The 25150-nt window shown below is 48.8% G+C and overlaps 5 protein-coding genes across 5 annotated transcripts; 3 read left to right on the top strand and 2 right to left on the bottom strand.

The window, feature by feature from the left end:
• Positions 1-10: 10 nt before the first annotated feature.
• T069G_09178 (ankyrin repeats (3 copies) domain-containing protein) lies at positions 11-4027 on the bottom strand (the record flags this gene model as incomplete). Its single annotated transcript, XM_056176388.1, has 3 exons — positions 11-1654; positions 1721-3649; positions 3695-4027. 3 exons carry the CDS (start codon positions 4025-4027, stop codon positions 11-13), a joined length of 3906 nt encoding a protein of 1301 aa, XP_056024866.1.
• Positions 4028-5330: 1303 nt separating this feature from the next.
• Positions 5331-6432, top strand: T069G_09177 (hemolysin-III related domain-containing protein; the record flags this gene model as incomplete). The annotated part of the gene is made up of 3 exons (XM_056176387.1): positions 5331-5918; positions 5982-6212; positions 6271-6432. 3 exons carry the CDS (start codon positions 5331-5333, stop codon positions 6430-6432), a joined length of 981 nt encoding a protein of 326 aa, XP_056024865.1.
• Positions 6433-8275: 1843 nt separating this feature from the next.
• Positions 8276-10646, bottom strand: T069G_09176 (GMC oxidoreductase domain-containing protein; the record flags this gene model as incomplete). The annotated part of the gene is made up of 8 exons (XM_056176386.1): positions 8276-8369; positions 8469-8629; positions 8707-8970; positions 9039-9448; positions 9573-9765; positions 9906-9981; positions 10084-10157; positions 10251-10646. The coding sequence occupies 8 exons, from the start codon at positions 10644-10646 to the stop codon at positions 8276-8278; spliced, it is 1668 nt and encodes a 555-aa protein (XP_056024864.1).
• A 4036-nt stretch (positions 10647-14682) lies between these two features.
• On the top strand, positions 14683-16475 carry T069G_09175 (amino acid permease domain-containing protein; the record flags this gene model as incomplete). The annotated part of the gene is made up of 4 exons (XM_056176385.1): positions 14683-14968; positions 15020-15733; positions 15793-16043; positions 16116-16475. The coding sequence occupies 4 exons, from the start codon at positions 14683-14685 to the stop codon at positions 16473-16475; spliced, it is 1611 nt and encodes a 536-aa protein (XP_056024863.1).
• An 887-nt stretch (positions 16476-17362) lies between these two features.
• T069G_09174 (vacuolar sorting protein 9 (VPS9) domain-containing protein) lies at positions 17363-21471 on the top strand (the record flags this gene model as incomplete). The annotated part of the gene is made up of 3 exons (XM_056176384.1): positions 17363-17693; positions 17758-20718; positions 20801-21471. The coding sequence occupies 3 exons, from the start codon at positions 17363-17365 to the stop codon at positions 21469-21471; spliced, it is 3963 nt and encodes a 1320-aa protein (XP_056024862.1).
• Positions 21472-25150: the final 3679 nt, after the last annotated feature.

The following is a 25150-nucleotide window of genomic DNA, read 5'->3' as shown; positions in this document are numbered from 1 at the left end:
CTTCATTACTTCATAAACCAATAATCCCCTTTATCATATTTTCGATTCCCGGCAATTCGTGCAAGTGCTGCTTCACTCTTTGCTTCAGTTCCGCCGCAGGCAATGCCAACCCATACTGCTTTGCAATGATCAAGCACTCCACAAGAGTTTTGCACGCCCTCTTCTGAAGCGCTCCGGCGGGTTGTTGTGCTATCAAAGCACTAAATGCTTCTGGGATTGCCTCGCCAATCAGCCACCTGTGAGCCGCGGCATTTTCTTGGCAGAGAATCAAGCATGATGCTGAGGGTATGTTGAGAAAGCGGTCCAATCCCTTGTCTTGAGAACGCTGAGCAAATTGGACAATGCTCGTCAGGAAGAGAGATAGCCTGTGAGAGTCTTGGGTTTGGCTGATGACCATGAGCTCATTGGCGCATGCCTGGTTCAAGTCACTGAACAAGTCAACTTCATGGCTGCTGCCAATGTATCCCTCGTAGAATTCTGCAATGACCCTAGCGAAGTAATCGATCGGTTTCGGCTCTTTGTTATCGAGCATGCCAAACTGGCAGGTCAAGAGTAACGCCGAACGATGCACGTTATCTTCTCGGTTTCCACTTTGAATACAAGCATCGAAATCGTTCAAGAACTCGCGAACACCATAGTGCAAGTACTCTTCTGCGTCTCTGTCATAGGCAACGGCGGCCCAATGTGAGAATGCCCTCGCTGTGATGAAATCTCCTTCTCTCCATCCTTGTCGATTGGCTGCGAGTTTAGTTTCCGAACCGACAAGAACTGCGATTGCCAGCAATGCGTGAAGATCTCCAGGAGCGACGGCCCGGAATATCTGCGTTGGCAAGTCGGTCATGGCCGTTAATCTTCTAGGATTTCTGGCAACAACCAACTGGACGAAGAACTCGCGATACTGTTCAGCCCATTCTCGCAGTTCGTCTGTTCTGTTCTCGTCAACGAGCTCCTGCAGTACAGACATATGCTCCCAGCGGTCAAACGCTATAAACTTCAAATACAGTGTCATCAACCGAAGAATGATGGGAAAGCGGAACGAAAGGCCTAGGGCTTTCATGACCATGCCAACATTTCGTGATGCTTTGTTGTATCTTGCAAGGAAAATTGGTTCTTGAAGCGTCAATAGCTCCTTTACCCGCTCTTCCATTGGATCCGTAGGTGGTCTCAGGGATGCAACTCCTGGAGGAGTTGGCAATTTGTTCACACGTGCTCCACGCTCGAGTAAAATCTGGATGATTTCCCTCGAGTTCGCTTGAATGGCTCGAATCAGGGGTGTGTCGCCATGCTCGGATTTACTCTCGAGACGGGCACCCCGGTCGATCAGCACAGACACAATCTCCTTGTGCTGTCCAGTAACCGCTACATGGAGTGCTGTCAAATCGCTCCGATCTTTGACATTGATACGAGCACCATGGTCAAGCAGCAATTCAACCATGTCTCGGTGACCTCTGTTGACGGCCCAGGAAAGTGGCGTCCGGCCGTAATTGTCCTTTCTCGAAATGGCACGAGAACTCTCTTTGATCAGCAACTTGGCCCAAGATACATTGCCAAGGTACGCAGCAAGATGCAAGAGCGTGAACTTGGGCGGATTTCTGCCATTCTTCTCCTGCTCCCAGTAGAATTTCCACCAATCGTCCCGGATTGGAGACTCAACCTGGAAGAACGGACGCGAGAACTCAGACGACGCATCAATTACATCCATGGCGTGCTGGAAATGCACCGGCCAATACTGGCTGGCATAAGTCAAGAGAGGGTATTTGGCAGATCTCTCTTTCATATTTCCGGGGCTTCCATAACCACGTTCAACGTGTTCTAGGCAGGTTCGCATAAGACTCCTATGAGTGTCGTGGCTCATGCGGAACCTGCTGATCCCTTTGATGTTGACTTGATTGCTCTGAAAAAACTCCTTTGCCGACTCGTGGACCAGGTTGACTACATTTCCTTGGATTTTCACCATTAGTCCGCAGAGTCTGAGCCGATTCCTAATCACGTCCGTTGCCGAAAAGTTCCCAGATCCCTTAATCCCGGTGGCCGCCGTCAACTCATCCAGTGTGAGAGGCCGGGCAGCCAGAACAACCCATTGAAGAATAGGGACCAGCGCATCCTTGTCCTCAATTTGCTGAAGAAGCCGTTGGTAGACACCACCAAGGCCTTTAGGAACACGATGGAGAATCTCATTCATTTTGTCCCAACTCCTGCCCTGAAGCTCATTGGCAACGAATCCAACCCACAAAAAGGTACCATCAGCGCCAGCCAACAATGCCTTTTGAACTTGGGCAATCTGTTCTTCCGAGAGGTTTTGGTCGTATGCCAGTTCGGCAACTTTGGCGAAGATGTATGTCTCTATATCACGCGAAATCTCTGTACCAGAAGCGTCCAATTTGATCTGTTCATATTGGCCAAGCGATCTCTCCAAAATGGCTGGTTGTGGTCGAGAGAGAAGAATGAGCTTCAGTCGTGGTCTCTCCTTTTCCTCAGACTTCGATAGATAGGTTCCAATGGCATCGAGAAGCTGCCCGAGTGATTCCTTTTCGCATTCGTCCAAACCATCCAGCACACAGACTACCTGAGAAGACCCGCTCTGCTGAAGCAGAGTAAGAAACACCCTCCACAAGGAGACGAAGCTGGAGACGGTATATTTGGTTGTTTCAGTGCCCTCGAAGGAACTCCTGACGTGTTGCGCCAAGTGTGAATGGCGGCTGATCCATTGATGTATGATGCCTCTCATGATGGTAAGTGCGGTGTTGCGGTTCTTATCGCGGTTGCTACAGAAATAATAAAGGAGAACATTTTCACCGACGTCAACAATTGGCTGTAGCACTTCGGTAATATAGATTGACAGCATGGTCTTCCCTTTTCCAGGGCCGCCTGAGATCCAGAGAAGTGGTTGGTTGGCGTCTGCCAGCCACCCCTGATAGCTGGGGTGCTGTACGAGCCACTCGCAGGTGCCATCAACTCTGCGCCCTTTCAAAGCAATAAGGGATTTCCGGTCAACTTCGGGCCGGGTTAGTAGCAAAGCATCAAGGACCGGCGCGGCCTCAGCATATGTGTTTGTTGCCAGAGTTGTCGCCTTGACAATCGTTGGTATGAAAGAAAGGATCTCTTTAGCATATGCTGCTGCTGCGGCGGCGGCGTAGGCATGCCAGAGCTTGGAGCTATGCGAATCTGCATAGTCGCAGATTCCTCGAATGACCAAGTACTTGGCAGCATTTTTCAGGCCGTTCACCTCCGTCTCCAAACAGAGAGCGCCTTGCTTCTGCGCGAGCTGGTCCCGGGTCGCTCCGTGGCGTATCAGAGAATTCCCAGAGACAATCAACCCATAATGAACTATGGGGTCTTGTGTCTCCCGTGGCTGCCGAGGCCGGATCCTATCTGGATTGCAATGTTCGCATCCATCTTCTTCAGACTCAATGGCTGTGTGATGATAGTCTGGTTCAAAGAGGACGTCTTGCCCTGGGCCAGGATGGGCAAAGGCCACGGGATCTTTCTGCACAATCTCAGAGATGTACTTAGACATATGACTTTCATCAAAGATGGCGGCTGTCTCGGCCTTTCCCATAGCTGTAAGAAGTAATGGTGTCGGCTGATCTGATGCCCTGCCGCGAACCAACTGATTTTGATCATCGACTTGCTCCCCGTTTACGTCGTACTGGCATTGAATGACACCCGGCCAGTCAGCCGTCGATTTGCTTACAACGACATCGCCAAGACGAATATCCTCTTTGGTTTCTGGAACCCCTCCTGCAATGCCAACCATCAGAGTGAACCGGATAGATTTGAAGCTGGCGAGCAGCTGGGTGGCCACGCTCGCCACCGACACTTGGCCATAGACGCCAGAAGTTGGATACGCGATCACGACATTGTGACCTTGAAGACTGCCTAGAATATAGTTGTTGCTGTCGTCCAAGTTGTGTTCAGGTGATGAAGGCAGGTTATCATGAATGTGATCAAGCGTCGCTTTGGCTGCCGCAACCTCTACCGGCAATGCGCAAACCCACCCAACTAAGTAGTCCTCACGGGACGCCATCCTCGGGCAGGTAAAGCGCACAGCTCCACAGCGACAAAATAGAAGTGGAAGTGAAGTGGAACTTCTAGGATCTCAGTGCCAATCCGCTATCTTAGAAGTAGGAAGTTATCTAGACAGTCTATTGTCTAAGGTATGTAAGGGACAACGAGGTTGATTTTGTAAAACATTGCTCGGGTTTGATGTGGGCGAGAAAAGAAAAGCAAGGCATGGAAAGGAATCCATCGGTCAAACAACCAAATGTGTAAGACAAGGAGTGTGCATCAGCGAACACGCGAGGATCACCTCAATCCTGTACCTTGACCTCAACTCCAGTGCTGCTATACCAATAATACCTTAGCACATACATGTAGGCAGCTTCAGCCCCGGAACCCCTGTGGAAATTGCCATGTATCCTCAAGTAGATCCCCCGCTTGGGTACTTGACAGGCATTATAAGCGCCTCCATAATAAGTTATCGGTAAGTTTCCGCCCACAGGTTGTCAGTTTGACACCCCCCCTCCCTCAGTTGTCAACTGAACAGCATGGCAATTACCTTGGTATTTACACTTACCGAAGCTACCGCATCCCGCAGCCGTCTATGCCGCGGACAGCTCTGTCTTTTATTGGTCTGACAACCGAATTTTCTTACAGGCACAACACGCAATCTCTAGGGTGAGGCATTTTTACCATTGGGCGAACACTTGCTGTAAACCAGGGGACAACAGAGCCTCACGACACTGGAGCTCATCATTTCTCATTTGATAGAGAGAATGCTCGAGCACGAGGTGGAGTGGCCTCGTGTTGCATATCCGTGACAGGCAGGCAGTATGTGGTGTGGTGTATCCGTAAGTCAACGGCATAAGAAGGATTTCCGTCCCCCATCAGCTGAGCGGGCTGGCTTCCTATAATAGTATAATAGCACAGCGCAGTCCGACGCCAGTGAGGTGTAGTATTTGCTTTTTTTCTGTGCCAAGTACTCCGTACGGAGCATGTATTGAGCCGACAACGCGATTGTATGGCAAATCGGCGTTGCACATCCCTCTTGCTAAGTGGGCGGTTGGCTCTGTGACGTGGTTGGTCCAAAGGTATCAGAGGATTCTGTCAGTCACTCAGCCCGTGTCGCAGGTTCATTGGCCTTGCAGGGTCTGGGACAAAGCAAACAATGAAATTTGGGCTTTTCTCTCTTCCATGCACATTCCAGCCTTTGCAGTGTGAGCGAGGCTGGCGCCTAAGAGCGACAAGAAAAGATACCGACGCAGAGTAAAGTCCCTTTTTCTTCATTTTCCATTCAACGTATACCTATTCAGCCGCGACGCGCGACAGCAATGACATCTGCTCCCCGTCTTCGCCTTTCGTCCCCGATGCCGCAGGTACCAGTGGCGCACCGAGACTCCAAGATCGATTCCATGTCCCTCAGCCCACGGCTTCTGAGCACCACCTCCAGGGCCGGAAAGTCTCGCACTGTTCTTCTTTCGTTTGAAGAGCTACCACATTGGCATCAGGATAATGAGTTCATCCGTCATGGCTATCGCCCAATCTCGGGCTCGGCTCAGGTTTCATTGCGCAGCTGGTCGTTTATCCACAACGAGACGGTCAATATCTTTTCTCACCTAATACCGGCAGTCGCTTTTCTTCTCGGCGAGTGGTATATTCTACAGTATCTTGCAAGCAACCACCATAACATGTCCGGCGCCGATTTCTTCATCTTTGCCTTCTTCCTCTTAACTGGTGTTGTTTGCATGGGACTGTCAGCGACATATCATACCCTTATGAACCACTCCCACGAGGTTGAACAATTTTGGCTGCGGTTTGATCTGGTTGGCATAGTTATCCTGACGCTTGGTGACTTTGTATCGGGAATCTACATGGTGTTTTGGTGTGAACCTTTACAACGCAAAATTTACTGGTCTATGGTGAGAATCCATGCTTTTTTTTTTTTCTTTGGTTTCATATCCAACGCTTACTTTGATTGACAGATTGGGGTTCTCGGATCGATTACCATCTTCATCATGTTAAATCCCAAGTTCAAGGGCAAAGAGTTCCGCGTTTTCCGAGCACTGGCGTTCGTAGGAACAGGCCTATCCGGCTTTGCGCCCTTGATACATGGAATCGTCATGTTCGGCTGGTCGCAAATGATGAAGCAGTCCGGACTGCCCTATTATCTGGCCGAAGCAGGATGCCTTCTGCTTGGGGCCTTGATTTATGTCGTAGGTCCCCAGAGTTCGCATGTGATGGAAATTGATGCTGAACACCATGATTCTACAGACCAAGTTTCCCGAGAGCCGGTATCCTGGTAAATTCGACATCTACGGCTCTTCCCATCAACTCTTCCACATACTAGTAGTCTTTGCCACGGTGTCCCAGTTGGTTGGAATACTGACTGCCTTTGACTACAACATCACCCACCGAACATGCTCAGCTCCCTGAATCATGCGTCAAAGAAGATGTCGTTATCAGCTGAGGCTTCGTCTCGAGTCGTAGAATTATATCGTTGCTATGGAGCTGGTTGCATAGAGTATGAGAGAACTTCACGGGTGACTCATAGTACCTAGATAATAGACGAGATAGCAGTTGTAGAGCTAGCAGCTCTTTGATCTTCATACCCGACGGTACAAACGTCATAGTCAGGAATGTTAGTCAGTTGGAATACCCTGGATTACATAGCGATTGGCGCTCTTCAGCGAGGGAAAAATACCAAGCTTGTGGAGTAATTATCAGCCAAATGAAACATGAATACTAGCTAGGATCAAAATAGAATCATTATAGCAGATCTGAACAAGGCATTTAAGGTTGCTTTGTAAGAAAAGAAGAGATAACCTTATTTAAGAAAAGGGCAACCGTCAATTGATACGTCATAACAGCTTAGTCAGTGTATAATAGAAAAGTATGGGAAAAAAAAAAATTAATAAATTAAATATTAAGCTTAGCTACTAATCCACCTGTTTTATATTTTATATTGCTGGGCATATAAGTAATTCGTTTAAGTGTATGTACTATATAATAGTAGTGTACTATTGTTAAGGTCACAGTCATTGATGATTTTGCCAACAGCTTGCATTGCAGACACAGATCAGAATCAGGCAGATGCACATATGCATCTCTTTCTCCCTACACACCATCCAGATGCAATGGAGAGAGAGAGAGAGAGAGACCCTACAGTTGGCCGACAAAAATTGTCGATGTGCTGCACAGACCCAGTGCCTATGTAGCAATCTCCCCCTCCTCGTTTGCCGTAGGACCAGCAAGAAAAGGGAGGGCTCTATCTCGAATTAAAAAGGCTCGATTCACTCTATAAAGGAAACACTCTACCCATCTACATTCCCACTGCGAATTAGTGCATATATTAAATTAAGACGCAGTCTTTAATAGTGAATATTTTCGTGAAAGTAGTGTTTAAAGCGTCGTAATCTAGACGAGCAGGTGCATAAAATACCTTCGCCTTGGGCCCTTTGACGCATAGCTTGGCAGGGGAGAGATCTCCTTAATCCTCTTATAAGGACTCACTTGGCTCTATTAATTAAAATGAACAGGTTAAAGGTCTGTATAAAGATAGATAAAATTGGATTTTTTTGGGGTAGCCCATTACTCTCATTTGGACAATTAGCACAAGTAAGATAAAGTCGCAGGTACTGTTCAAATAGGGGGGAACTACTGCTTCAGTAGGAAGACGCCTAATAAGACCCGACACCAAATTTATGTTTCTAAGTAGTTATTCCTTGGTATATGGCATTTGCTTATTGGGCTTGGATTCTGGCTAGCGGGGTTATTCTATACCGATTCTCACGGCATTTCAGCCTCCCAGCCTCTTTCGTGGCCGCCCGCATTGTGGCACTGCTCCGACGCGATTGATCACGTGGATTTCACATTTCCCATATCCTGGTCAACTGTCGAGACGGAGTTTGCCTCTCGCAAGCCACAGTCCTGGAACCGTCGAAGCGAGTTTCCTCTGTTGGATGACGATGAGGGTGTTGTATCGAGTTGGAACACAGGATTCATTTCAAGTCAGTTGAAAGAGCCACTTTTTTCTCCATTAGACACTGGGGAAATTTATCTATAATGAGCCTGACGTGTCGAGTCTTTTCCTTTGCAGTGCTAAAATGTAGATGGTTGCTACTGTACATAAAGCTAGGGTCTTTGGCTGCCCCAGCACCATGGCTATACAGCCTCTCTTATTGCCAATCTCTACAATCAGGGATACAGTGCTGCTTAAATTCATAATACCTTAGCTGAGATATTATCATGAAATTTATAAAACTAACTCAGTTATGGGTTAACCTGTAGTTAATAAATCCAATGAGTACTCTGCAATAAGTTTCTCTGCTGCAACTTCGCCAATTAGATATGCTGTAGATTGTGTGTGGTTACTACAAAGCAAGTCAGTAACTGTCCGCAGCACATGTCACATATAGCAACAGTCTATCGAATTTCCACAATGAATTCTCCATTACGCGTTGTGTGCTCACCTCGGGATAACTGGACAGACGCTTAAATCTGCAACTCGCAACTTTTGCACTCCAAACACTCGCAAGTCCGGCCCCACGACTGCGGTCTCATCTGCTGGCTTTCCCATCTTGGTCGTGCCCATTGCATGCCACGAAACCTGCAGATTTTTTTGCGTATAATCCTACACGAGACATGAACCTGTTAGAACAAGAGATACTTTATAGATACGGGACAAAGAAAGGGACAAGGGTCGCTTACCATTATATCATCATCCGAGCCGCTCTTCAGTCCATCAAACGACCCATGCGCAAAGCCAGCAGACTGTGCAAAGCCCATGGCTTTTCTAACACCTTGAATCATGACCTGCAAGTCAAATGGATGCTGCAGGTAATTGAGCAGAATTCGAGGAGGCTCTGCTTGATCCGAACTTTTGAGATGGACCTTCCCACGGGACTGGGCATTCATCAATAGAACACTAATCCTCAACACCGTATGAAGCAGAGACGGGTCTGGTATAATAGTCTATCCAGTAGTAGGGTCGTTAGTTTAAAACGAATCTAGGTAGAACCGTGAGCGACGGGAATCCCTACAGCAACATACTCGATATTTGATGTAAGCGGCCGCATCAGATAGTCCTTGGTGTGATCATTGAGCTGCTTCCACCCAGAGAGATGTTCCAAGTTGCCAATCTTGAAATAGCCATTGGTAAATTTGTTTGGTACCATGGCTAGGGGGCCCTTTTGGTCCTTCAACCATTGGTCTCGCCACGTCGACACGTCGCCCCCAGGTTTGCCATCAGAAGGGATTGCGTCGACATTGACCCGTGTATATAACCGGAGTGATGGGTGATCTGCAAGGTTCTGACCAACTCCAGACAGAGGCACCTGAACTGGAATCCCATGCTCAGCCAGCTCCTCAGGAGGTCCGATTCCGGACAACATTAAAATTTTGGGGGTGTCAAAGGTCCCAGCGCAAATAATCACGTCTTTGAAGGCAAAGTCTGCATGGCCGAGTAAATGAAACTTGGTTAGCATCCATCATGTACAACAAAGATTAGATCCCAAGAGGTGAGTGCTGGGGAGCTGGGAAACAAAAATGGGAAACCGCACATTTTTGGCCGCTACCGAGCTCTACTCCTTTAGCAATGCCTTCATCAAGGATAATACGAGCAACCATGGACTCGACCTTGACAATAAGATTACACGGCAGGTCAGACAGATATGCTGAAGCCGCCGTGATACGAAGACCCTTGTAAACCGCAAAGGGTGGGACAGAAAGTCCCAGAGCCCCGTGACTGATATCTGGGATCACAGGCCACTATTAAAGAATTGATCAGTTCAGAATCTATTCTATTGTATATGTTTCAAATGAGTAAGCGCTGCGGAATGGACAGCCACCTTGATGACAAGTTTATAAGGTAGACTCGTCGCGGACGTAATTGAGAGACATTAACTTACGTTTACCTCTTTCGCTGCTTCTAAAATCATCTTTAGCGTAGGTGCATAGGAAACAAGTTGAGACACGTCGACAGGGCTGGTTCATTTTGTTAGCAGATGTGATTTTTCACTTGACCAGCGAAACAGCCGCCGTGAAAGATCGTAGCGAGGGCAGTAAGTAGAAAACATGTAAACTGACCCAAACCGCTTTGAAGTTTGCCCATTCAAACCCCTCTCATCACCATTTTCGTCCACGTAGTGAACATTCTCTATCTATATCATCATACAATCAGCGTTGCGGGCATCTTCGTGGCGTCAAGAGAGACTTTTAGAGGATGAGACACCAGCAGATACGGGGCCATTTACCTTTTGCATTCTCTCCTGCGTAGCTGCCCAGCTCCAATCCTGGTCACCAACCAACGCAGCCCACTCGTCCATCTCTGCCGGGCTGCCATAATCCCACAATCCTATGTTGATACACGAGGTGCCGCCGAGACCACGGCCGCGGTCATACTGCAGCTCCCTCCCCTTCAGTCTGTCACCTAGATCAGCTCTATAACGATAGTTGAGAGGTGCAGCCTCATCCGAGGTGTAAAATGACGATGATTCGCCCGGACAGCGATGAGTCAGGCCTGAGTTGGCACCGCCAGCTTCCAGAAGAAGCACCGACGGCTGAGCTCGAGTCCGGGCAAGTCGAGAAGCCACCACGCTACCGGATGTTCCGCCACCCACGACGATGAAATCGAATTGAGATTTTGCCATTATGATGAGCCAGATTCTAAATGACGAGAATATATTGATATCATAATCATTAGTATTGTTGCGGAAGCTTCATCTCTCCCTGTCGTTATATATCACAGTGTGTAAAGAGCTGACGTAAGATTAGGCATTTCGTGGAAGATGAGCTTGCATATATGTAGTACTTTAAGAGCAGTCGGCGTAAACTGTAATTCTTGGTTGCTTTTGACTGGCACACCGATCTCACCCAAGCTCTGCTAGTATTGGTCCCTCCAGTGCTGAATCATGCTGTGGAGCTTCACAACTCTGACAGACTTACTCCATACATTCTCCCCTAAGCGAATAAACTTAGCAGTCGCTGGGACAGTTACTGCTTTATAAGCTTATTAGATCTTAACTATGTACATAGGATAAGCTTTAATCATTTGGTTAGCTTCTTTTACTTGCTGCTTTTAGGGTATTGAATACTATTGGCCTATATAATTTATTAACAGCTAGGGAACGCACCTTTGAACTTGGCCAATAACACATCTACCTGTGCACTAAAGCAACGTTGCTGAGGGCCTACGACTCTTTTGTCTGGCAGTCTCAGTCCAGTCTCGATACTAATGCAACGAAATGAGGGAGGCGTTACAAAGCAACTCCTAAATACGTCTAACGTGATTTGACATGCTAACTATGAAGCAAGACTTTGAGTTAATCTGTATCATCTAGCTGTACAGACTCAACTCAAGTCACCATTTGAACAGGGCTATGGTATGTTCACCTTATGTATTGACGCATACCGCTACACTGCTGATATTCCTATTCTATCTCAATAATATCCATGTTGACGCATCGACTTTGAGTATATGTATGAGATTTCCTCTCGAGATCATCTATGATGCCCCAGCAGTCGCATAACCACCCAAATCATCCCAATGGGTCACAATCCGACTTGGCAGCTCCATATTTTTTCACAGCTATCAGCAAATTCGCCGAATGCACCGCCAACAAGGCCATAGCAGTTGGCATGTCCTTTGTTCAATTTTCCGTGAAAAGCCACGCAGCAAGGTCGGGCGATGTCTGTGAGAGGCTTCCCATGCGACAGGCATTTGCACGCTTCCGTGGCGGAAGACAAGGCAACGACAGCAAGGGTAGCGAGACTGGACCACATTTTTGCAATGAATAGTACAAAATGGTTTGCAATGAAAGACTTCGTTTTAATAGTTTGTTGGATTTGATCGGTGGTCGAGGATAGCTGCTATTCGGAGTGAGTCTACGATTGGGCGTTTCCGGCAGAATCACAAGGGCTTTCATGGACGAATTGGAACTTCTTCTTATTTAGTAATTTACGTAGGCTCTAAATTTTCTGAAACCTATGATTATCTTGTTTTAGTAACATCATAAGGTGGCCTGATGTACGGGGTCACACAGCATTCAGGGTTCCCATGCCAGAGGAGTATTCTCTACGAAGGTTATTCGGTAAACAAACGACTTCGTCTGTTGTATCATACAAATCATACAACTCGTGTATAAGACAAATAGTGCGTTATATAGTACACAGCGTGTTCAAAGCAAAGATGTTTTTACTTCCTATCAAGTATAACAGATCTTGAGATGTTATATGCTTCAGCCCAAGCTGTGGTTTATATGATAACAACTATGGTCTTTAAAATCACTATTCAAACACAATGGAATCTAAATCCTGCTAATCAATAACCTATTTACCCTTACAAGTGGCTCATTACGATGCTAATGCTTCCTGCTCTTTGCCCATCCACCATCCGATCAACGCCTTTGTTGGGAGTAATTCAGGTGGGTTGAATACACTTCTGAGAGTATTAGAGCTACATGTCTCATTCTATCTTTATCCTTGAATCAAAAGTGGTTGTTTATGGTGTTCCTACATGGATATGCATGTACATCTGTTGTCTTGTCTTTATCCACACATGCTGGAGTCCGACTTCTCGTCAAACCGTTTGCTGCACCTCACTCGATTGCTAAATAGTCTTTGAAGGGTATTACGATTCGTCTCGTCTTTGTTCGAAGTTCCACCAGGCTCCTTGCAACAACCTTGGTCTATTTTTTTATCAAGATTCCCTCTTGAGCATTTATGCGCTTCTCTAACCGAGAACGCAGGGACGAGAACAAACATGAAGATAACACGATTACAAGCCCACTCTGGCAAAATGTTTAGCAGAGTTTGCCAGTAGAGTGGAATAGATTGATAGACGTGTGAATCTCAAGTTAGTTGCAGAGAGTGTGAGTAAGTTGTGGTGAGATGGATTGTTGCTCTTCAGACGGACGAGTTGTGTCTTTTACTTACAAACCAGAACCGGCTCCTCACATCTAACATGTTTTGCTGTAGGACGTTTAGACCGTCACATCGGTGAGAGAAGGAGATTACTGAGTTACTTGACAAGTGGTCTTCTGAAGAAAAACAATAGCCTAGATAAATGGATAATGAAATAAATATTTTCAGGGTGTCATAACCACATAACCTAGCATTTAGCTGATAATACGCATATCTCCGATGATGAGTAATTCCGAAATAGGCATGTCTCATATCATCAGGGTGGTCGTATCGAGAATGGAGCAGAAATTTCCCTCGTAATATACAGGTCCAACTCGGCTCACGAGATTCGATGCTTCACCGGTGATCCGATCGGATCCTCGGCGCATGATCTAACTGTGTAAATGTATCAGTACGCGCACTCATGTATGCGTAGGCTATCTGACTTGGCTGTCTGGCGAGCCCCGTTTATGTCTGTTTACTGTACCAGAGGCGTTCATTTACGTGGGTGTAGATTTCCACTCGAGATCTTTGGTGATTAACATGCTTCTCTTAATGAAATATCACCCTAGCAGTATTGGGTTGAGAGAGAACTCGACAGATTTTCGCATATATGTCAATACAATAGTAGTCTCTCAGCCGCGGGTTGGTTGGTTGAGCCCAAGAAATACATCCCTTGAGACTGTTGGTTATATGATTGTGCAATGAGAAAGAGCCAGGGAGTAAAAACTTAGAGGATGAGAGGACAATAGCTAATATGATACAATATTTAAGTTCGTTCTTGAAGCAATCCAATCCCTGATTGTATGGTGTATTCCGTCCCGTGTTGGGTCCCAGGTCAACACAGATTCAAATCTCTGCAACCAAGCCGAATACATATACTTCTCTACTCCATCACTGGTACTGCCTCATAAATACCAAATGCCCAACGAATCTTCGTTTTCTCATCAGCGCATACTCATACATAATGTTGAATGTCACTGGGCCATATTCTGACCATTTGACAGCCTTGTGCCGCTTTGGCTATTGAAAGGCTCTCCACTATGGGTCCAAGGGCGATGTCGTGATCGGCGCCATTTTTAGCTCAATATCAAGGACCGGGATTATGAATGGATGCCTTGGACAGCGACGCAGCTCGCGAGCAATATTCTCGAATAAATGAGAAGAAGAAAAAGAATTAGGCGAATTTAGTAAATCAGCTGTGAGTTTAAGCAGATTGGAATATTGATCACATGAAGCGATCTCGCATACGTAGCACACACAAGTTTTCCTTCTTCCACCCAGCCTCGCATGTCTCACACTCGCACACCGCAAACGCTTTCTCCATCCACATCCACCATGTGGAGGCAAAAACGTGAAGTGACGTGATTGCAAGCTAGATGCCGCCAGCAAGGGTCTCGAATACCACGGCTAACTAGCAGGTCAACGAGTCAGAGCAGAAGTCACAGAGGAAAAAAACCACCATCGCAACATCACGGTTCGCGCTGTGCCCAGGTGCGTTAGTGCGTCGCAAATCGCAGGGACTCGAAATAAGAGAAGTATTCGGACTTGAGCCGTCTTACATGAAATCTCTATTCTTGCATCATCACGGTGGCTGGATGGTTATTCCGCTTTTCTGGATTTTTCGGGCTCGTGCTGGGGATTTGTCTCATTGAAGCTCTGCCTTATTTACAGCTCGTTGCTCCTCCCCCGCCAGCACCTCTTCTCCTCTCTTTGTAACAATTGCTATAGCGACTACTCGAGGGAAGGAAAAAAGAGAATACGAGTGAACTAAGGGATATCGCCATGTTTCGCCACAACAGGTCCGGCAAGTTTGACGACGAGCCGCGACTGGATGATGTCTCTGCCGAAGACGCTCCGGCATATCAGCAGCAGTATGGAGTGCGCAGCGTGGACAACAGTGATCAAGGCTTGATCGACCCAGATTCAGGTGTCAAGCGCGGGTTGAAAAATCGCCATCTGTCCATGATGGCACTCGCCGGTATCATTGGTCCCGGTTTGCTGGTTGGCTCAGGAGGCGCGTTGAACAGCGGAGGGCCAGCGTCTCTAATTATTGGATTTGGTGTTATCGGTATGCTTGTTGATATCAGAGTCTAGCTCTTCTATAACTAAAACTGTCCAGGTATCATTGCTTTCTCAGTCATGCAATCTCTGGGTGAAATCACCACTCTGTACCCGGGTGGTGGCGCCTTTGTCTCGCTAGCTGAGCGCATGGTCGACAAGTCATTCTCCGTGGCCGTTGGTTGGAACTATTTCATCATCTGGGCCACCGTCTTGGCCAGCGAGTACAACGTCATCTGCAGCATTCTCAATTTCTGGGCACCTGGGGTTCCTCTCTGGGGCTGGTTCCTTATTCTGTGGACCGTATTCTTGGCCTTTCAAATCATTGGAGGCATCACGGCCTTTGGAGAAGCAGAGTACATCCTGGCGCTCATAAAGATCCTTGGTCTAACAGCCTACTTCATCTTTTCCATTGTATATGCGTCTGGCGGGCTCATTGGCCAGGACGGGGCCATTGGATTTCGATACTGGCATCATCCTGGAGCCTTCAACGGTCATGGCTTCCGAGGAGTTGCCACTGTGTTTGTCTTTTGCTCTACATTTTATGCTGGAGTAGAGTCTGTTGCTGTTGCCGCCACGGAGACGAGAAATCCGGGTGTTGCAGTTCCGCGGGCTATCCGTCAAGTGTTCTTCCGCATCATTTTTGTCTACATGGGATCTGCCTTCTTCTTTGGCCTCACTTGCCCAGCTGATTCTGACGAGCTGATCAACGGAGGGGCCAAGGCGTTGCAGAGCCCGATGACGATAGCCATCCAGAATGCTGGTTGGAACGGAGGTTTGTTTGAGAATTTTCTTGATTAACATTTGCAAAAGTACTAATCACTGTTGTATTAGGTGTTCATCTCATCAATGCTTTCATCCTCATCACCTGTCTGTCTGCTGTCAACTCATCCATCTATATTGGCTCTCGTACCATCTTATATATGGCGCAGTCTGGAAAGGCACCCAAGATCCTCGGCTGGGTCAACAAGCGAGGCGTCCCCGTCTGGGCCATTGTCCTCACCAATGCCGTCGGTGCCATTTCTATGATGAATGTCTCAACCGGAGCATCAAAGGCTTACAGCTACATCATCAATCTTGCTGGAGTCAGCACATTCCTGGTCTGGGGAAGCATCAGCTTCATTCACATCCGCTTCCGCCGCGCTTGGACGACACAGCAGCGCCGAGTAAGCGATTTGCCGTTCAAGAGCATGTTTTACCCTTACAGTCCCTACTTTGGAGTCTTCTTCAACGTCTTCCTCGCGCTGGTGCAGGGATGGACAACACTGTCTCCGTTTACTGCGGGTAAATTTGTGGATGCGTATATTCTGCTGCCACTCTTTGGCGTTATATACGTGGTGTGCAAGCTGTACTGGAGAGGGGAGGATCCTTTCAAGAGGAGCTGGGATATTGATTTGGATAGTGGACGGAGGAACGATCTTGATAAGAGCGGCATTGAGGTAGGAGGAGGAGGGTATGAGGAGGAGGAGCAGACAAAGAGGGTGCCGCTGTGGAGAAAGATTTGGTCGTCTCTGTAAACCGATATCCAATGGATAGATGAGCATGGTATAGTAGTAATTAATGGTTGAGGGTGATGGATGATAAGAATTTTGAGTTTTATCATTGACACGTGAATTGGTTCTGCAGTATGATGCCTTATCAACGGCTGTGATAAGTGATTAAGGCTAAATGGTTGTCAAACAAAGTTTAACTCTATTCCCGCTGCAAACCCAACGATGTTGAGATAACCCTTTGAATAATTAATACATGCAGTAAAATACCTATGAATATCCATCTTTCATCGAGTAATGATGGAGAGAGAACCATAAACATCAAATCAGCCTCTCGCTCCCGGGTAGCCCATCTCATCCTCACATGGAACTACTGACTCTTCCAAAGTGCAAATCGGACAATAAAATCTCCAGGGGCCCGTGCACACTCCCGCATCTTAGCGCACAAAAGGTTTCCAGGTACAAGGGATTCCAGGCTGGTCTAAGCCCGCTGGAGCAGAAACGCGTGGGATGAGGTCAGTCCAGCCCAGTCCATTATCTTCTGCAGCTCACCTGTGCTATCTCGTATCTTGACCTTGCAAACAGCTTCAGCCCAAGCATTTCCTTCGCATCTCAGCGCAAACCCTCGACCCTGCACCCGCCGATGATCCGATGCCGATTTCGTTACGATAGCATTCTGTTGAATTGATACCTCGCCCGACGCACATTCCATCGTTTTTTCATGTCTCTCGCTGGCCGACCATTCCGCAGTCACCCCCTCGATCGCCCCCTCGATTCCCCCCTCGATCTCCAGCTCGATCTCCGACTCCAACCTCAGCTTCAGCCTTTCCCAACCAAACTGCTTCCGCTTCCGTTCCCGCTCCCACCAGGAGATCGACACGGCTCGACGACGTTTCCCTAGCAAAGTCGAGTGAATGCAACCACTAAACCCCTTTCTGTCCGCCTTCTTCAAGAGCCAGGTCGTTGCGCAGTGCACCCCCGTCCACCACCACATCTTGCTGGTTCCCTTGACCGATGTGCTTCTCACCCATCGCGAGACGGAGAGCGGCGCCCCGGCCCACGAGGTCGTCGCCTCGGAGGAGTTTCTAGCCAGCCATGTGCTGCGCATCGCCGGGCCTGACGGGCCTGTGGGCGCCAAGGACAGCACGCAGAACTTGCGCGAAGCGCGAGGCAAGGCTCGCCAGTTCAACACGCTGAACGGGAGGAGCGTCATTGTCAAGGACTCTTTCATCTACAGTAACAAAGGTATACTACTAGCGAAACTATATCCTTCTTCAAGCCGAAACACGGCTAACCTGGATCGCCGCAGGTTTCAAGTCTCTTGCGCAAGCCCAGATCCTCAACGACACCATCTGGTACCCCGACGTCTTCGAACCTCGACAATGGCTGGTATACTTCATCTCGAAACCTCTTGTTGGAACGTGGGAGGAGATCAGGCTCGAGCCCGCGGTTCTCGTCTCTGGCACCAGGAGCCGCGCGGCTGCGGAGCAACAGCAAAAGAAGCAGACCAACGGCGACTCAGCGGACAATGCCTTGCCGCGCAAGAAAGATATTAGGAGCTTCCATGATCTTCTCAACCACTTCCCCATGATTGCTCGCCAAATGCAACCCGGGCTGGAGAAACTCTTCATCGAATTCTCAACAGTCTTCCAGAAGCCGCTGCCACCCCCGCCGTCTGCCTCATACATTCCAGATCCGAAGCCAGACGGCCCTGTTGCGACCGCAGCTAAAAGGGCGAGGGCAGACAGCCTGACGGTTAAGAGCGGCAAAGCCAATCATAATAGCCTACCTGTTGTAGAGGACTTTTTCGTTGAGGATGATGAGGATATTATGCGCGCGGCCCTTGAGAGCGCTGTTACGGCTGCTATTGATATCTTCCAAGGAGTGGATAAACAACAGCTGTCGCTACTAGGCGCTACAACAGATCTAACGGGTCCCCTTGTGGAAAAGCTGATTGAGCGTTACATTGCTGAGAACGTCCATGGCCTGCTTTTTGGCAAGCTCAGCGCCATCAAGCGGCGAGATGATTTGGAACTCGAAGCCAAGATTCGGAAAATGGAATTCATTGACATCTCCCAATTAGGAATCGCCATCGACGGGGGCATGAAAGCCAAACACGATCTTGTTACACAGCTCAACCCTGCCGTCGAAGAATTCAGAAAGATTTCCACCGCTATGAGCCCACAGGAAATGCTGGATTTATTACTATCGACCATGAAGATCGCTTCTCAGCTTACCGATACCTCAAGGCCTCTTGGCGGTTCTGGAACAGATTTGCCATCATCCGAAAAGGCGATTATGACTGTGAACGCCGATACCTTGGTTTCCCTGTTGTTGTACGTCGTGATTCGATCTCAAGCCAAAAACCTACAGGCTCGCCTTGCCTATGTGAGGAATTTCATCTTTGTCGAGGATGTAGACAGCGGGGAGATGGGATATGCCTTGAGCACTTTCGAAGCTGTTCTGGCATATCTTTTCACAGATTCGGCGGGCTTACGCCGCGCCAGTAGGAAGAACAAGGCTCTGTGGGATGCCGCCAAGGGAGCAGACCTGAAGGAACTGAGGAACATAATGGAACCGAATCCTTGCGCAGTTGGCAATGACGACGACATCGAAGATAGTGACAACGATGTGGACGATCGAACCCCTCCCAAGCCTCCGTTTAAGCTGGCGCATGGCTCGTCAAGGCGATCATCGCTTGTGTTGAACTCCTCGGACCGATTCTCTCACGGCACTGGGCTTGGCCACGTATTCCCCTTTCAGATTGCCAGCGGCGATGGCGCAAACGAGTCAATACTCGATCTACCCCTCAAGAGAACCAAGAGAGTTGCTATGGACACTAGGAGCTTGTCAAGTGCATCCGAGTTCTCGTACCACTCAATAGCAACCATCGGCACACTGGGAAGCGCGCTGGAAGGTGACATCTCTGTGGAGAGGCTTGCACAGACCAGCAGTGCCCTGGGTGAATCCGTTTTGATGATGGCCGTGCAGAGTGGAAGTGTAGAAACGTTGGGCTATCTCTTGTCCTTGTCTGGATACTATCCGTTTGACATTGTGCTGAGAGACGTGAATAACGAAAACACCACGCTACTGAGTGCTGCCACTCAGCTAGGTAACCGAGAGCTGATTAACTCATTCCTTGACTACCTGCTCGACAAGTCCAACCCAGGACAGTTGGGCCAGTACTTTTCAATACAAGACATTTGGGGCCGAAGTGTTGGGCACTACCTGTTCAACGCGCCTTGGATGATAGGGGTTATTGGACCCCTGATCCCTTGGCGCCAAAGAGACAAGAATGGGCAGACGCCGCTTTTCGCATTGTGTCGCTGCTACGATCATGTGGAGTACTATACCATGGTTGAGGATGGTATCAGGGCTGCGCAGCAAACACAGCTTGACGGGCAGCCGCTGCACGTGGATGAGCATATAGACGGAAAGGGAAACACTCTGCTGCACATTATGAATGACCCGAGACTGGCGTTGAGAATCCTGCAATATTGTGACGTGGATGTCAACGCGACGAACGAGAAGAAGTTTACAGCGCTCATGGTTGCCAGCAAATACGGCCGATATGATATGGTCAGGGCTCTTTTTGCTGACCCTAGAGTAGACATTGGGGCTAAAGAACTACGAGGTCTCACGGCAGTAGAGCTGGCCAAAGACGACGATGTCAGAAATAGAATTGACGACCTTGGTCTTTTCAGCATGCCACCCGCAAGGGACGGGCGGATAACGGGAGTCGTCAGAGCCTTTTTCGTCGAGGACAGCACAGTTAGGTTGGTGCTAAAATCGGCAGCTCCAACAGATCATGACAGTTACACGGTTACTACGAGTCGCCGGTCTTTGACTGATTTTGAGCAGTTGGCACGCTTGCTGGCCGAGGAGAATCCTGCGTCATGGATACCTTCGATATCAGACACCAGATGGCCGTTCCAACTACCCTCGAGGCCATCTCGCGCGGCGCTGCGAGATATCCAGATACGAACGGACTGGTTTCTGAAAATCATGTTGAGCCATCCCACGCTTTCTACTCACGAGATGCTGTGGGAATTCTTCCTCGTACCAGAACTACAACTAGAAGCCATGGAGCAGAGAACAAAACTCAAAACGGAAACAAGGGTAGAGAAGATCCGCGAAGAGTACGAACCTATGGAGGACGTACGGGAAGTTGAGCAATTCGTCAACCACGCGCGAGAGATGGTCCGAAGCATTAGTTACTCCACGAAGAGCGTGACGAGACGTGCGAATGCTGTTGGCCAAGTTGCTACAGGTGAGTGCTAATACTAAGCCTTGACGACCACCCATGGACAATGGGAACACGGCTAACGATGAAACAATTCCCCTCTTTCTAGATTTCTACGATGCATCAGCGCTGCTGTATCGGGCAGTATTTACCATTCAATATCTGCCCCCGCAGCACATTGTAGGCATGGAGGTGTTTGTTCGGGCCATGGCGCCCGTTCAGCACAACCCACAAGCTGTGTTTCACACGACGCTTCTAGCGATTCAATCCACGGTGCAGGCATTACTCTCTTCGCTAGCTAGGCCGACGAATCTTATTGGACAGATCACGGCAGCCAAACGGGAGGCGGATAGAAACGATAGTTCCGCGCTGCGACCTTCGAGATGGCCCCTAGGCTTGCTCGACGACTCGAGACAGCGACACCAAGAGGAGAAGGAGAAGCGAGCACGCCAATCACGAGAGCAGGCGTCGCAACTGTCCAGGGAGCTTCGATACACGCAACAGACAGTAGCCAGCGAATTGGCTGGATGGCAGGAGCTGCACGATCAAATGGGCCTCAGGGCCATTCGCGAGTACGCCCGAAGCATGGTGGTGCAAGAACGGGTAAGGCTCGAAGGCATGATGCGAGCGTTGCGGATAGTACGACTGGGGAACTACCAACAAGGGGGGGTGAATGCCATGTCACAGCGACGACCCCCATCGCCCCCAACGGATCAGAAACAAGAAACCGAGGACGGGGATGAGGTGCCGACAGGAAACGAAACAAGCGGAGTGGAGTGATTGTGATCTGAGTCACAAGAAAGAGAGACGAACTTTTGCTCACATGCCAGCGTGTAAGTGAGGCGACGAGCGACGACGCGTCACAGAAAAGACGCGACAGCGCACAAATCGTTGGCCAGGGACTTGCAGAGTTGGGCTTCGACTAAGAAGGGGGCTAGAAGGGCGAATGGGACGGCTTAGTTTTCTGCATGATGTGTCTGTTGGTGCTGGATACCTCTTTTACGACTAAAACTTTGGTTTGGCACCGGGCGTTGGGGAAGAATCGATAAAAGATTATGCTACAATACTCTTATTATTTCTCTCTCTTTTAATTATCACGATAGAAAAGACAGCGATGAATCTTTTTTTTACATGGTTTTACCATATTCACTCTGTGATGGAGATGACGAGTATGCCTTACCCGGGAATAAGAGATGTGATGCACATTGCTTGCTACCCTAGGTATGCTATGACTCTTCAGAAGAGGAAAATTAAAGTAGTGGATGCCGTTGATGAGTTGGCATATCTAGACGAGGTTTTACATCTCCACCCGAACCATGGCCGTATGTACGCCAGATAGATTAAATGACGGTGAAACCAGTTTGATACCCGACATCTTTCGTAACGAGTGGAATCCAAGGCTAGATGAGGAAAAAAAAACCTTCAGCCATACTAAGGAAATCGTGCATACGGGATGCATGCACGCAGCCTAAACTAAGACGAAGAGTCATCAGGTTCGCGAGTTCTTACGAATGCCGTCACCGCTTCGGGCATGTTTCGAAACGAAAAATCGCAAAATGTTGGGTTCGGTGGGAAAAGATGAAACACCAAACGCATCCCGAACCCGAAAGCCTAACTAACTAGCTAACTAAGCTGATGACGAACCCTGGAGCTTGGGACTAGACAGCGCACACATGGCGAATCTCTCATGTGGGGTGCGTATTCTGTGTCTACCTAAAGTATTTTGAGTATGGACAGTATTCTGGGACAAGGTTCAGAGGGGAACTAAAGAAATGTTAGCGTGGGCTACAAAACGGGCGATTCGAGAGACGGAGAGCCAATCAGTGCGCGGAAGAGGCGTGCGAGAAGCCGATTGGATGGACGCGATGGACGGGGGAAGAAGAAGAAGAGGCGCGTTAGAGATGGATTGATACTTTTTTGGGACACCAACTACACGTGTTTCGCTGGGCTGGGAAGAAAGAAAGAAAGAAGAAGATGCGCGATCTGTAATGTGGTGCGGTAGGACGGAGACGGATCTTGCTTTGTGCGACAGACGCGCGGGCGGCTGTGGCGAATGGCAAGATACACGCAATGAGGGAGGCTTTGCGGATGGTTATTGGCTGGGGGATACGCGCCTGGATGGGGAGGTAGGCGAAGCATTAACATTGAAGAATTAAATATTAATATTAAATCTTGGTATATTTACTGTGCTGGTACTGTATGTAACTTGGGTCGGGGTATAATCGAAGACATGGACAGTGCTCAGCAAAGCGAATCTCCGCAGCCGCCGTAGTGGGACGGTGTAATCCGGAAGGGAACCGTAATATGAGAGAGGAAAAAAAGCGTCAATCCGATCGGTGGTGCGACAGGACGCTCGGATCACGGGCTGGTCTTGCAGGTTGTCTTTATGTTCATACAATGCTGCTGCGTGTAAGACAAGACCAAGACCAGGCAGGGCAGATGAGCTGCTGTTGCTGGGCTTAAGCGCCCGGCGGCTTTGTGGCCTCACCCCCGCTCTAAGCGCCCGGAAGACGGCGCTCCCATGGTGGCTTCTTTGTCTTGCGTGCGCCTATTTGCGGCGGAGGGCAATTTTAAGTAAGCAAAAATAGAGCAGAGTACGGAGCAGAGAGCAGGTTTTTTCGGTACGAGCCGGACTGGGACCAGGCAGCTGCGTCTAATTATTTCTATTATTACAATTTGATTCAGTACTGCGGCAACGATGGTATGGATTATTTGCGATGGATAGTACATGGTACATGATACTGTATTAGTACGGAGTACGGAAGACAGCATCTGTACTCCGTAATACCTTGAGCATGATAATTGATCCATTTTCTGGGGTCCAAAAGACAAAAGAGCCCGTGTGAGTGGAGGAGCCTCTTTGCTTGGCGCGGCAGCAGAAACGCGATACGAATAGAAGTTGATGGATGCATTGCATTTGGCAGGCTCACTATTACAGGTAGGTAGTAGTAGTACAGACAAAGAAAGACTGGTGCAGTAACCAAAGGCACGCACAAAGAACAACGAAAGTGTATAAAAGAACGTGATTTAAGAATTTCGCGATTCCTGCAAATGCCAAGATCCAACGAGATCCGCGCGATCGCCCATCTCGCGCGCGTCCAACAACGAACCAACATCGATCTGCTTTCAAGACACGGTCGAGTGCACACACGAAATAACCACTAGGGCTCCAATTGAAGCTAAAATGAGTCATGGGCAGCTGCTGGCCACTCACCGGGTCGGCGCCTGCAGCAACCCGCTAAGCCCCCGACACCCGCTAGAGCCTTCTGAGCCCTACGCTGTATTTAGGCGGGTGTCAAATTATTTACAGCGCATTTTTTTTCATCCAATTCTTGCTGGGTGGTGCGAGAGAGAGGGGCCCCACAACCCCCCACCTGAAAAGTCGGCCAGGAAAAGAAGCGTCCAGGGTGCGCCTTGGTGGGCTTCCATCCACTTAGAAGCCGCAATGCCGTGGCCTCGTCTGCCGGCAATTCTGCATGGACGGCCAACGGTCAGCAGGCTGGGGCAGATCCTGGTTGCATCGTCGTTTTTGCGTCTTTCAAGGTGAGAGAAAAACAGAGCGAGAATACCTAGGACTTTGGGGCGGGGGCGGCAACGAAGCCGGATCCCAAGCTCTGGGCCGCATTGCATGGGCATGGGCATGGGCATCGTTACTAACAAACCCCAGCCTCAACATATTCGACTGACTGACGCCTTATGGTGCTGCTACTGCTAGCTAGCTTCTTGTACAACACAACAAATCGATCATGATGCTGGTCAGGTAGCGTCTTTGTTGCGCGTCCGGGCCCGTCAATGACCGACTCTGTCTGTCTCACTCTCAACCCCCCGTACACGTCGGGTCGCGTTTCATGCCATCATGATACTATATCATGCCCAAGACAGGCCAAAGTGGGCAGACAGACGCGGATGGTGTTCGAGGGTGTGGGCAAAGGGCTAAGCAAACTAAGCCGCCGCCTCGCTGATCCACGAGCCGCTGGCGACTCTCGCGGTAGACACAGACACGGCTGCTGCGACATGGATGAGAGAGAGGGTGCTCCTAGCAAATATTTCGATGCGATGCCACTCGAGGCCTGTTCCTAAGCTGCCAATTCGGCTGCTCCACTCTCTCATACAGTACACGCCCTCGGCCGCTTGCCATCGCACACGCCCCCCAACGACGGCCGTGGCCTGGCGACCATCATCGGACCCTTCATACCCCCAACGCCTGCACCAAGTACAAGAAGACGGCCTCGTCCCTTGGTTTCCAATCGTTCTCTCGCCTCAGTCCATTCCTCTCCATAATATCCTCTCCTTTCCTCTCTTGATTTGTGCTTGCATCTTTGTTTTTTTGTCAAACCAACGTCGCATACAGTTTTCACTTAGATTACATCCCTGCTCGCTGGCCGAACATATTCCAAACACTTGGAGATTCGTTTTATATACACCATTCTCACAAACAAGAAAAGAAAACAAACTCACC

This window comes from Trichoderma breve, chromosome 6, assembly GCF_028502605.1.
Source record: "Trichoderma breve strain T069 chromosome 6, whole genome shotgun sequence".
Lineage (NCBI taxonomy): Eukaryota > Fungi > Ascomycota > Sordariomycetes > Hypocreales > Hypocreaceae > Trichoderma > Trichoderma breve.
The sequence above is the reverse complement of the archived record's forward strand: the minus strand, read 5'-3'. Positions and strand labels throughout refer to the sequence as shown.